Genomic DNA, 13,473 nt, shown 5'->3' with positions numbered 1-13,473 from the left:
TAAGCCCTGTGCCTTTTCCTCTCGGACGTTTGCTCCTTCTGAACGGAATTATGATGTGGGCAACCGGGAATTATTGGCTATAAAATGGGCGTTTCAAGAATGGAGACATTGGTTGGAAGGGGCTAGACATCAAGTTGTGGTGCTTACGGACCACAAGAATCTTACCTATCTGGAATCTGCCAAGAGGTTGAATCCTCGGCAGGCCAGGTGGGCTTTGTTTTTTACTCGCTTTAATTTTGTGGTCTCTTTTTTGCCGGGCACCAAGAATGTTAAGGCCGATGCCCTTTACAGGAGTTTCTGTGCTGACTCTTTGGAGGTTGCCGAGCCATTTAGTATCCTGAATGATGGTGTAGTTCTCTCGGCCATTTCGCCTGATCTGCGGTTGGCACTGGCGGGATTTCAGGGGGATAAACCTGAGAGATGTCCTGCGGGGAAACTGTTTGTCCCGGACCAATGGAGAAACCGAGTTGTCTCTGAGGTTCATTGCTCTGTTTTGGCGGGTAATCCTGGCATTTTTGGTACTCGGGATCTTGTGAGCCGCTCTTTTTGGTGGCTTTCCCTGTCCCGGGATGTCCGTAATTTTATGCAGTAGTGTGGCATTTGTTCTAGGTCCAAGCCCTGTTGTTCACGTTCTAGTGGGCTATTATTGCCTTTGCCGGTACCTAAGAGACCTTGGACGCACATCTCTATGGATTTTATTTCAGAGCTTCCCGTCTCTCAGAAAATGACTGTGATTTGGGTGATCCGTGATAGATTCTCCAAGATGGTCCACTTAGTTCCCCTATCTAAGTTGCCGTCTTCATCAGAATTGGTGCCTTTGTTTTTCCAACATGTTGTTCGTTTGCATGGTATTCCCGAAAACATTGTTTCTGACAGAGGAGTGCAGTTCGTATCCAGATTTTGGAGGATTTTTCGTTCCAAATTTGGTGTTCAGCTGTCTTTCTCCTCGGCGTTTCATCCTCAGACCAACGGTCAGACTGAAAGGGCTAACCAGACCCTGGAGACCTATTTACGGTGTTTTGTTTCTGCGAATCAGGATGATTGGGTTTCGTTTTTGCCTTTAGCTGAATTTGCCTTTAACAATAGGGCTAGCTCTACCACATTGGTGTCTCCATTTTTCTGCAATTTTGGGTATCACCCCAGGTTCTTCTCGGGGCAGCTTGAGGCGTCTGACTGTCTGGGGATGGATTCTGTGGTAAACAGAATGCAGCAGATTTGGGGGCAGGTAGTGGATAAATTGTTTCAATCCCAAGAAACTGCCCAAAAGTTTGCCAATCGGCGTCGAACTGTTGGTCCCCGGTTTAAAGTGGGGGACATGGTGTGGTTGAGAAAATAGGGGGGAAGCCAGCACTGCTTATGAGTGGGATGCAATTATGACGAGATAAAAAGTGTATCATTCACAAATTCATTCCTACTGTATCAATTCAATGAGATTTTTAGCAAATAATTGATCAATGATTTGAGCCCCCCTGCCCCGTCACGGCAAATCTCTATAAGGGGGGTCCCTACACTACAGTATATAATATACATGTGTACCATGTGGTCTCGTGTGATGTGCAGGACCATATAGGAACACCACCTACCTGAGAAGTGTCAGAACCGCTCCCATGCTGCAAGGGCTGACAACTGCGAGTACAGAGGCAGTTCAGGTGCCTGCCACTAGCACAATGTCTGAACTAGCCCCCACAGTGTCAGACCTGCAGACATGGATGAAGGGCGGAACAGCCCCAGGCAGGTGGTGCTTAAGTATTAATGCCTATGGAACAGGGGGCGGTGGCTGTGTGTGAACAGGCACCAACATGCATTTTGATGGCGACAGGAGGAATTTGCAAACCACACTGGGCGTGCACGGCATAGTGGTGGTCAACCACTTGACCAGTAAACGAGAAAATAGGGGGGAAGCCAGCACTGCTTATGAGTGGGATGCAATTATGACGAGATAAAAAGTGTATCATTCACAAATTCATTCCTACTGTATCAATTCAATGAGATTTTTAGCAAATAATTGATCAATGATTTGAGCCCCCCTGCCCTGTCACGGCAAATCTCTATAAGGGGGGTCCCTACACTACAGTATATAATATACATGTGTACCATGTGGTCTCGTGTGATGTGCAGGACCATATAGGAATACCACCTACCTGAGAAGTGTCAGAACCGCTCCCATGCTGCAAGGGCTGACAACTGCGAGTACAGAGGCAGTTCAGGTGCCTGCCACTAGCACAATGTCTGAACTAGCCCCCACAGTGTCAGACCTGCAGACATGGATGAAGGGCGGAACAGCCCCAGGCAGGTGGTGCTTAAGTATTAATGCCTATGGAACAGGGGGCGGTGGCTGTGTGTGAACAGGCACCAACATGCATTTTGATGGCGACAGGAGGAATTTGCAAACCACACTGGGCGTGCACGGCATAGTGGTGGTCAACCACTTGACCAGTAAACGAGAAAATAGGGGGGAAGCCAGCACTGCTTATGAGTGGGATGCAATTATGACGAGATAAAAAGTGTATCATTCACAAATTCATTCCTACTGTATCAATTCAATGAGATTTTTAGCAAATAATTGATCAATGATTTGAGCCCCCCTGCCCCGTCACGGCAAATCTCTATAAGGGGGGTCCCTACACTACAGTATATAATATACATGTGTACCATGTGGTCTCGTGTGATGTGCAGGACCATATAGGAACACCACCTACCTGAGAAGTGTCAGAACCGCTCCCATGCTGCAAGGGCTGACAACTGCGAGTACAGAGGCAGTTCAGGTGTCTGCCACTAGCACAATGTCTGAACTAGCCCCCACAGTGTCAGACCTGCAGACATGGATGAAGGGCGGAACAGCCCCAGGCAGGTGGTGCTTAAGTATTAATGCCTATGGAACAGGGGGCGGTGGCTGTGTGTGAACAGGCACCAACATGCATTTTGATGGTGACAGGAGGAATTTGCAAACCACACTGGGCGTGCACGGCATAGTGGTGGTCAACCACTTGACCAGTAAACGAGAAAATAGGGGGGAAGCCAGCACTGCTTATGAGTGGGATGCAATTATGACGAGATAAAAAGTGTATCATTCACAAATTCATTCCTACTGTATCAATTCAATGAGATTTTTAGCAAATAATTGATCAATGATTTGAGCCCCCCTGCCCCGTCACGGCAAATCTCTATAAGGGGGGTCCCTACACTACAGTATATAATATACATGTGTACCATGTGGTCTCGTGTGATGTGCAGGACCATATAGGAACACCACCTACCTGAGAAGTGTCAGAACCGCTCCCATGCTGCAAGGGCTGACAACTGCGAGTACAGAGGCAGTTCAGGTGCCTGCCACTAGCACAATGTCTGAACTAGCACCAACAGTGTCAGACCTGCAGACATGGATGAAGGGCGGAACAGCCCCAGGCAGGTGGTGCTTAAGTATTAATGCCTATGGAACAGGGGGCGGTGGCTGTGTGTGAACAGGCACCAACATGCATTTTGATGGCGACAGGAGGAATTTGCAAACCACACTGGGCGTGCACGGCATAGTGGTGGTCAACCACTTGACCAGTAAACGAGAAAATAGGGGGGAAGCCAGCACTGCTTATGAGTGGGATGCAATTATGACGAGATAAAAAGTGTATCATTCACAAATTCATTCCTACTGTATCAATTAAATGAGATTTTTAGCAAATAATTGATCAATGATTTGAGCCCCCCTGCCCCGTCACGGCAAATCTCTATAAGGGGGGGTCCCCACACTACAGTATATAATATACATGTGTACCATGTGGTCTCGTGTGATGTGCAGGACCATATAGGAACACCACCTACCTGAGAAGTGTCAGAACCGCTCCCATGCTGCAAGGGCTGACAACTGCGAGTACAGAGGCAGTTCAGGTGCCTGCCACTAGCACAATGTCTGAACTAGCCCCCACAGTGTCAGACCTGCAGACATGGATGAAGGGCGGAACAGCCCCAGGCAGGTGGTGCTTAAGTATTAATGCCTATGGAACAGGGGGCGGTGGCTGTGTGTGAACAGGCACCAACATGCATTTTGATGGCGACAGGAGGAATTTGCAAACCACACTGGGCGTGCACGGCATAGTGGTGGTCAACCACTTGACCAGTAAACGAGAAAATTTTGACATGGTGTGGTTGTCCTCAAAAAATATTCCTATGAGAGTTCCATCTCCTAAATTTAAACCCAGATTTATTGGATCTTATAAGATTTCGGAGATTATCAACCCTGTATCTTTCCGTTTTGTTCTGCCTGCGCCATTTAAGATTCACAATGTCTTCCATAAGTCCTTGTTGAAGAGACATGTGGAGCCAACAGTTCCTGCAGCAGTGCCTCCTGACCCTGTTTTGGTACAAGGGGATCTGGAGTATGAGGTTGAAATTTTGGATTCCCATCGCTGTAGGCGGAAGCTTCAGTACCTTGTGAAATGGAAGGGTTATGGGCAGGAGGATAACTCTTGGGTTGTGGCTTCTGACATTCATGCGGACAGGTTGGTTCTCGCCTTCCATCATGCTCATCCTGAGTGACCTGGTGGCATTGGTGAGGGTTCGGTGACCCCTCCTCAAGGGGGAGTACTGTTGTGAATGTCAGTTATGCTTTTGCTGTTGTGAGGCTCCCTCTTGTGGGCAGGAATGGTTTGGACAGAGACCAGGTGTGCTGGAGCAATGGGCATTTCTATTGCTAACTCTCTGCCTATTTAAACCTTGGTCTGCTAGCAGTCTGAGACGGTTGTCATTTGTTCTTTAGTTTACCAGCCTTCTCATCTTGCTCCAGACCACATCTACCCCAGATAAGTGCTTTGTTCTTTCTTATGTTGTTTTGTTCTTTTTGTTCTTATCTGGGTTTGTCATTTACTGTGGTTATTGTCAGTTCATTTGCATGCAGGAATTTTCCCTCTCTGTTGCTTAGCTGGGAAGCTCCCTGCAGCTATGCTTGGAGTATTGCTTCTATAAGTTCATGTGTTTGTTGCTTCTTGAATTTGTAATTGTTCCTGCTTTCTGTTCATTGGTTAGACAAGAGCGCCTGATATAGGACGGAGTTCAGATCATGAGATCTGAGGACTTTTGGAACAGGTATTTGGATTTTTGTAGGGTTTTTCTCTGGCCACCATCAGCCCCTTTCCTCTCCTTTCCTATTTTGTCAATGGAGCCTCACCTTTTGCTAATCCTATCATCCATCTATGTAGTGTTTTCCTATATCACTGTAGTCTTTGAATATGGGGGGCTTGCTATACCTTTGCGCTCTATTTCTGAGGCAGAGAGCTATTCATCCTTCCTTCCTTTAGGATAGCTAGTTCTCCGGCTGGGTTCGCGGTGCATATGATGTTAGTTCACCCCTCAGGTACTTCCAGTGTTGATGGTTAGTGAGGGGATGGCGGCCAGATTAGTTGCCAATGCTCTTGTCACCTTTTTTGCCAATGATCTATTGTGATCTTCCATGGTTCCGGTTCATAACAGGTTTGCACGTCTTTCCACACATTCCTCCCATACTTCTGTGATAGCATTCCCGAACACATGAATGGAGTTCTAGGTGAAGCCTACACATTTACTTTATACTTTTTATTAAAATTTTGAACACATAGATTCACATATATTTTCCTTTGCATAACAAATTTTATTACATTGCATTATACACAAGGACTTAAGTGAAAGATATAATGTAGACATGTTCTGATAATCAGTGAATTCGATGTTATACGTCATGTTTACTTTCAAATGTATGGACTCCAGCCGAGTTTTTTTCTAAGTGGGTGGTATTTTGACGTCAATACAATGATATTTAATGCCAACTTGGATGAAGGAGCCGAGTCTTCTGAAACGCGTTGACCTGAGCATGAAAATAAAGCACCATTAATCTTATATTACCATCGTCCTTTGGTCATTGGCGCGGCTTTGGAAAACCCATCAAAATTACTCTTTGCTATCAGCCAATTCGGGGACTGCAGCCTTGACCTGGAGTTACATGCTTGTATAGGAGTTCCATAGGCGAGTTCAACCATATTATTTAACCCCTGATCCTATTGAGGTAAGACCCTATTGCGCTTCTTTTTCCACAGTCTTCTAAATTTTCAGTGCAAGGAAAAGTTATAATAAAATATTTATTACATTAATAGGGGTGTACTCACTTTTGTAATATACTGTTAATATATAACAATGTGAAATGTTCAATACACATGGAATATTGTTTTTTATTTCATTTTTATAAAACAGATGTCTATTAGTAACTGGATATATTATAATTCTAATGTAACTTATAACGTGCTTTTCTTTTCTTGTTTACTTATTTGCCTTTATGTTTACTGTCTCTTTTATGTTTTCTTGTTCAGTTTGTCAAATGTATCGTTGTTCCAAATATGAATTTTTCTAAGTGGTCATCAAATAATCAAATAAAACATTTCTCACCTTCTAGGTATGATAATGGCTTCTACCCTTGTGAGTTTTATGTTTAAAAAGATGCCATTTGTCTGTTAAATATTTCTCTCATTCTTAACATGACAAGGGCTTCTCCCCCACGTGAATTCTTTGGTGTGTAACAAGACTTGATTTATATCCAAAATATTTCCCACATTCGGAACATGAAAAAGGCTTCACCCCTTTGTGAATTCTTTGGTGTTTAAGAAGACTTGATTTATCTGAAAAACATTTCCCACAATCTGAGCATGAAAAAGGCTTCTCCCCTGTGTGAATTCTTTGGTGTATAACAAGTTGTGATTTTTGGTTAAAATGTTTTCCACATTCTGAACATGTATATGGCTTCTCCCCTGTGTGAGTTCTCTGATGTGAAATAAAATGTGATTTCTGTGCAAAACATTTCCCACATTCTGAACATGAAAAAGGCTTCTCCTCTGTGTGAATTTTCTGGTGTCTATCAAGATGTGATTTTTGGTTAAAATGTTTCCCACATACTGAACATGAATATGGCTTCTCCCCCGTGTGAGTTCTCTGATGTATAACAAAATAAGATTTATGTGCAAAACATTTCCCACATTCTGAACATGAAAAAGATTTCTCCCCTATGTGAAATTTCTGATGTTCAACAAGAATTGACTTATTTATAAAACATTTTCCACATGCTGAACAGGAATATGGCTTTTTCACCATGTGAGTTCTCTGATGTGAAATAAAATGTGATTTTTGTGCAAAACATTTCCCACATTCTGAACATGAAAAAGGCCTCTCTTCTGTGTGAGCTTTCTGGTGTCTATCAAGATGTGATTTTCGGTTAAAATGTTTCCCACATACTGAACATGAATATGGCTTCTCCCCTGTGTGAGTTCTCTGATGTATAACAAAATGCGATTTATGTGCAAAACAGTTCCCACATTCTGAACATGAAAAAGGCTTCTCTCCTGTGTGAGTTCTCTGATGTGAAACAAAATGTGATTTATGTGCAAAACATTTCCCACATTCTGAACATGAAAAAGGCTTCTCCCCAGTGTGAGTTTTCTGGTGTCTAATAAGATTTGATTTCTGGTTAAAATGTTTCCCACATTCTGAACATGAAAAAGGCTTCTCCCCTGTGTGTTTTCTTTGATGTGTAACAAGAAATAATTTACGTGTAAAACATTTCCCACATTCTGAACATGAAAATGGCTTATCCCCTGTGTGAGTTTTCTGGCAACTAGCAGATTCTGAAGAAAATCTTTTCTCCCCTGTGTAAATATTTTGATGGACTTTTCCATATTTTGAAGTTGAAAATGGCTTCTTTGCTGTAAAAGCACTTTGATTTCTACTGCCTCTTTTGTGCCTTTTATTTTTCTTAATAGTTTGTGATGAATCAAAAGGTAGGACTTGCTTAATAGAATCAGATGATAGATCTTTGCTGTGTAGAGATGATGGTATATCTGGAATAGTGGCATTCACTTCAGTTATATCTTGTGTGATTGCAAGCTCATCTGATTTAAAAATTGAAGATGTCAGTTGTCCATCTGATCTTCTGGTACAGTCATCTGCCGAAAATTAAAAAATATTTTTAATATAAACAAATTTAAGGATTTAATTTACAAAATAACTAAATAAATTGGAAGTTATGTAGCAAAATTTAATTATTTACATTATCCATGCTTTGCACCTGTTGCCTCCATCTTTATTAGTGGGTTTCATTGCATCCTGTGACTAGAATTCCAATGTAAATTCTTTGACCTGGGCAGGTAAACATCTTTGCCATTTGTTAGTGTTAAACTGGAGATGATTAATATAAATATACCGGGGGCTGAAGCCTTGCACCTTAGTTCTACATTTCCCTTTAAATGATGGAATGACCACATCAAATAATTAGGGATCACTAAATACTCCAAATTTTTTATCTCTTCTATGTAATATTGAGAGCAATTTATTGAACTGGTCCGGGCTCTTGGTTTCATGGTTCGGTTAATACCAAGGATCTATGAGGTAGCGACCACCAATGTGGTAAATGGTCGCTATGTGTCGCAGTGGAAAAGGTCCCTGCGATATTAAACTGAAGAGGTTGCTATGGGACTTGTAGTTTCACAAAGGCTTGTTTCTGCATAAAAGGGTCAGGTTCCCTTTAATAATGCCAGTGTGCTGTGCAGGTCTGGAGAATCACAGACCTCCACCTGTGGGTGTGTCCAGTCTGATTTAGGAGACTGTCAGAGTCTGGAATTCAGTCTGAGTTGAGACTGAGGCGAGTGCAGCCAGGCTAGGGCTGTGGCTGCAGGGCCGAACCTCTCCTGGAGGAGAGACAGACAGACAGACAGAAGTCTGAGAGTGCTGCACATGGAGATTGTGTGCTGGAAGTCTCAGTCTGTGTGAAGATTGGAGAGAGACTTCTGAAAATCAGTCCACGTGAGGACTGGGGGAAAGACTGCAGCCTGGCTGGAGAGTGCTGGAGGCTGCAGGAAGCAACCACAGTGAGTGGTGTTCGCTGGCAGGAGCCAGAGTGTGGAGACTCCACTATGGACATTTAATGGACTGGAAGCCCACGGTACGTGGATTGCTTATGTTTAAGAGCAGTTTATGCTGAGACTGTTTTAAATAAACTGCCAGAATTTTTATAAAGAGACTGTAGCTGTGTTGCTGAAGCTACCTCGCACCACTGCAAGCGAGTGCACCCCAGGTTGCGGGGTGCAACCCTACAGATCCTTTACCTCTTCCAGATTGTCCCCATCAATCTCCCCAGATCTTTCTGAGATTTAAATCTTTTTCCTCCAGGTTCATTTGGAGAACCTCGAGGTCCATGCTTTCTTACTCAGTATTGGCATGGTCTAGGGCACTAGCAGGGGCAGGTGTTCCAGTTTTTGGTATACCATAAAGCCTCTAAGGCAGTGTTTCTCAACTCCAGTCCTCAAGACCCACCAACAGATCATGTTTTCAGGTTTTCCTCATCAGGTTTTCCTTTTTTTAAATTTTTTAGATACTTTTTTATTAAAACAGAATACATACAACAGAATAACAAATCGGCATCCAAATTAAATTTATCATATCTATTACCCCTTTAACTCCCCCTCCCGACCCCTCCCCCACCCCGGCAGCAACACTTCTCCCCGATACTACATCCCATATAGTACACACTTATAATACCCTCCAACTGTAGTATAGCAACCATCCCGTTGTGCAGGAGGAACAACTAGTAACACAAATAAAACAAAACACACACATCAGAGGTCTCAGACGGCTATCCCCGTCCCATATCAGTTTACTTGTCCATCACTCGTCCTATCCGCATTGCAGCCAAGGAGACCAGAGCTTCTCAAACATTTTAACATTCCCCCTTCTTTCATACACTCCCTGTTCCAGCTGAAGAATACATTTCCATCAGGTTTTCCTTAATGTTTCACAGGTGATGGAATAATTCCTTGTCTAACATTGAGGAAAACCAGAAAACATGATCTGTTGGTGGGTCCTGAGGACTGGAGTTGAGAAACACTGCTCTAAGGTTAATTGTATTTTGAATATTATCAGAAATCCTTACAACAAGATATAGACTGAGCTGGAAGAATCTATGAATTCTATTCCATGAGTTAGATTTCTCTGGGATTGGGTGATTCATAAATATAATATCTCTTCTATGCCTGGCCCTATGCCCCTGTTCATATAGGATTTGCAGGATGCTAATTTTTTTAGATTTCTGGAATCTGTTGAAAATCCTATCATTAAGAAGGGAAATTAAATGTCATAAAAGCGGGATCACCAAAAATATAATTTTTATTGTACAAAAAATAATAAATACAAACATCCTAATAAAAGGACAAAAAACACCAAGAAAGTTAAAAACACTTAAAATCCATAGTGGAAGATGATAACACCCATAGTTCTGGTAAATAAGCACCCAATGAAAGTATTATGCACTTGAATCATAGTAAGCAGGCAAGAGCAAAAAAATATAAAGTACAAAGCCAATAGAGCTAATGAAATATACAGCAATACAGACTAGCACTTCAGAAGGTACCGTATGTTTCGCTTTATAAGACGCACCAGATTATAAGACGCACCCCAAACCTTAAAAAAGGTAAAAAAAAAAAAAAAGGGGGTCAGTCTTATGCTCCGGTGTTGTCTTACTGGAGGGGGGCAGCAGTGGTGGTGAAGCAGGGTCAAAGGAGGCAGAGGTTGTGCTAGGAGGCAGAGGTTGTGCTGGCAGGCGCGGCGTGTCAGTGGCGGCAGGCGCAGCGTGTCAGTGGCGGCGGGGTCCGTGGTGGCAGGTGCGGCGGGGTCCGTGGTGGCAGGCGCAGCGGCGTCCGTGGTGGCAGGCGCAGCGGGGTAACTGGTGGCAGGCGCAGCAACTGGTGGCAGGCGCAGCGGGGTAACTGGTGGCAGGCGCAACCATCTGGGGGGGGATCTGGGCTTACCCTTCAGAGGGAGGGCATTAACTACTTATGATTGTTTGTATATGAACCTTTGAATTGTAAATATGAATATGTTGGCGTTATAGAAATAAAAGATTATTGTAATATAACCATTACTCTCCTGTTAAATCCATTGCCATTTCAGCTCAACTACTTTAGTGCTCTTCTTCGATCTTGGCCTGACAATCAGGGGCAGAAAAATGCTGCTTTACTCCGTACAAGAGATCTAGGCAACCATCTTATGTAACCAGCTAGAAGAACACGTGCAGGAAAACTGTCAGGTGGGCTGGATAAACGCCTCTGTATCTGGCCTGTATACAGCAACATTTTTCCACATCGATTCTAATAAACACTTATATTTTAAAGGGGCTGTCCGGCACCACTCTGCATCTAGAGGTTTTGTACATATGTCTTATTTTAGAATATACCTGCACATAAGTGCTATAATCCACTAACATACAGGAAATCAATGATTCACCAGTATAAATAATATGGAACATGTGAACAATCCACTATAAACTGCACATTCTCCATGTCTAGGATGTACGGGAAACTTCTTACACCTTATTTTTAGGATAAGTTATTTTCATTCTTTTTAGTCCTACATCGTACCAGCTGCTGAATGAGAAGAACCTGTGACTTCTCTGCATTTAGTGGTCACTACTCACCTGGGCGGTTATCTGTAGGAATCTCCTCTTTACTCCACTCATCACCCCTCACATATGTCTCTGTAGTATTAATATGGGTCAGATCTTCCCCCTGAAACAAATATTGTAAAAGTCACAGACAGATTGAGAAGTCACATCTATGATCAGCTCTAATCCTGTCATCTCCACCGCTCTCATTACACAAGTATAAAACATATAAGGCTATGTGCGCACGTGTGCGTAATTCATGCAGTTACGCTGCGCTTTGTAGCGCAGCGTAACTGCATGCGTCCTGCGTCCCCTGCACAGTCTATGGAGATTGTGCAGGGGCCGTGCGCACGTGGCGTCTTGGAGCGCAGCGCTTCGGCTACTGCCCGAAGCGCTGCGTTCAAGAAGTGACATGTCACTTCTTCCGTGCGCTTTGCCGGCAGCTCCTGCTCTGTCTATGGGAGGAGCTGCAGGCAGAGCGCATGGAGTCGGCTTTTTTTTTTTTCTACGGACATTTTCTGCAGCGATTTGAAGCGCACATGTGCTCTTCAGATCGCTGCAGAAAATTCTGCAGGGCTAGTACGCAACGTGCGCACATAGCCTAATACTGGAGGATAAAACAGGACTGAGCACAAGACCTTCACAGCCGTCTACACATCATAAGTGGAAAAGCTGTGGAAGATAAAGTGCAATAGGGTCTTACCCTAATATAGATAGGGTAGGGGAGGGGGGAGCAATATTACTCACCAGACAGTCACAACCACTATAATCGCATGTAGAATGGATCAAGGCAGCAGCAACCCAAAACGGCAGATAACAGAGAAAAGTAGAAGACGGGTTTGTAATGCCGCGCCAATGATCACCAATCAGAGGATCAGATTCATGTATCTTTATTGTTGCATAGGTCTACGCGTTTCAGAAGCTCTGCTCCCTTCCTCAGGACCGTCAGAAATAAGACAACATCAAATCTACCATGGTAGATACGGATATACATTAAATAGACACAGTGACGTCAGAGTACCGCCCATATTTGAAAAAAAAAAACGGGCAGGAAAGGGTGCATGGTGATCCATAAATGACGCAATACATGTTAATGCATAATAGAAAGGTAAAACATAAAACCTTGTCTCATAGAAGAATTAGTGGTATAATCTCAATATAGTAAAATGTGTGAAAAATTAAAAATGTTAATATATCAGTGTATGACAGAAAAAAAAATTATATATATATATATATATATATATATATATATATATATATATATGATATAGGTAAACTGACACATACATATATATATATATATATATATATATATATATATATATATATACACACATGCATATAGCCACAAACCTGTGTGTGTGTGAGTAGGCTGCTCCTAGACCTTTCTCACAGGTCTCACAGGTTTCTGACGGTCCTGAGCAAGGGAGCAGAGCTCCTGAAACGCGTAGACCTAGGCAACAATAAAGATACATGAATATGATCCTCCGATTGGTGATCAATGGCGCGGCATTACAAACCCGTCTTCTACTTTTCTCTGTTGTCTACACATCATAGGGATATTTCATGGCACCTTCTCTCCATCTACCTGATGATCCTGAGGAACATCGGGATCTTCTTGTTTACAGTCCTGTGGGAGAAGAGGACGGGGACATCTCTCTGGTGTTGTCCTCTTACTGGATAGATCTGGAGGAGACACATACAGGGACTGAATTCATTCCTTACATACAGATAATTATAGGCCGTGTGTATTTAGTCCTGTCTATTACCTGGTGATGTGAGGGGCTGGGGAACCTCCATCATGACGTCCTTGTACAGATCTTTGTGTCCTTCTAAATACTCCCACTCCTCCATGGAGAAATAGACGGTGACGTCCTGACACCTTATAGGAACCTGACACATACAATGATGCCGTCACCCCCGATCCCTTCATAGCGTTACTGTATAATGTCCCAGCATTCCCAGCAGTGTCACCTCTCCAGTCAGCAGCTCAATCATCTTGTAGGTGAGTTCTAGGATCTTCTGGTCATTGA

The 13,473-nt window shown here is 43.2% G+C and overlaps 1 protein-coding gene across 1 annotated transcript in view; it reads right to left on the bottom strand.

The window, feature by feature from the left end:
• Positions 1 to 5,632: 5,632 nt before the first annotated feature.
• Positions 5,633 to 13,473, bottom strand: part of LOC142312985 (uncharacterized) — a 140,146-nt gene continuing 132,305 nt past the window's right edge. Inside the window, 4 exon segments of the mRNA XM_075351974.1 lie at positions 5,633 to 6,591; positions 6,593 to 7,952; positions 11,474 to 11,552; positions 12,834 to 12,893. Of these exon segments, the coding sequence (XP_075208089.1) occupies positions 6,471 to 6,591; positions 6,593 to 7,952; positions 11,474 to 11,552; positions 12,834 to 12,893 (1,620 nt within the window). The 3' untranslated portion in view covers positions 5,633 to 6,470.

The sequence above is a fragment of the Anomaloglossus baeobatrachus genome, chromosome 5, assembly GCF_048569485.1.
Source record: "Anomaloglossus baeobatrachus isolate aAnoBae1 chromosome 5, aAnoBae1.hap1, whole genome shotgun sequence".
NCBI classification, from domain to species: domain Eukaryota; kingdom Metazoa; phylum Chordata; class Amphibia; order Anura; family Aromobatidae; genus Anomaloglossus; species Anomaloglossus baeobatrachus.
Note: the sequence above shows the minus strand (reverse complement) of the source record. Positions and strands in the feature narration are given on the sequence as shown.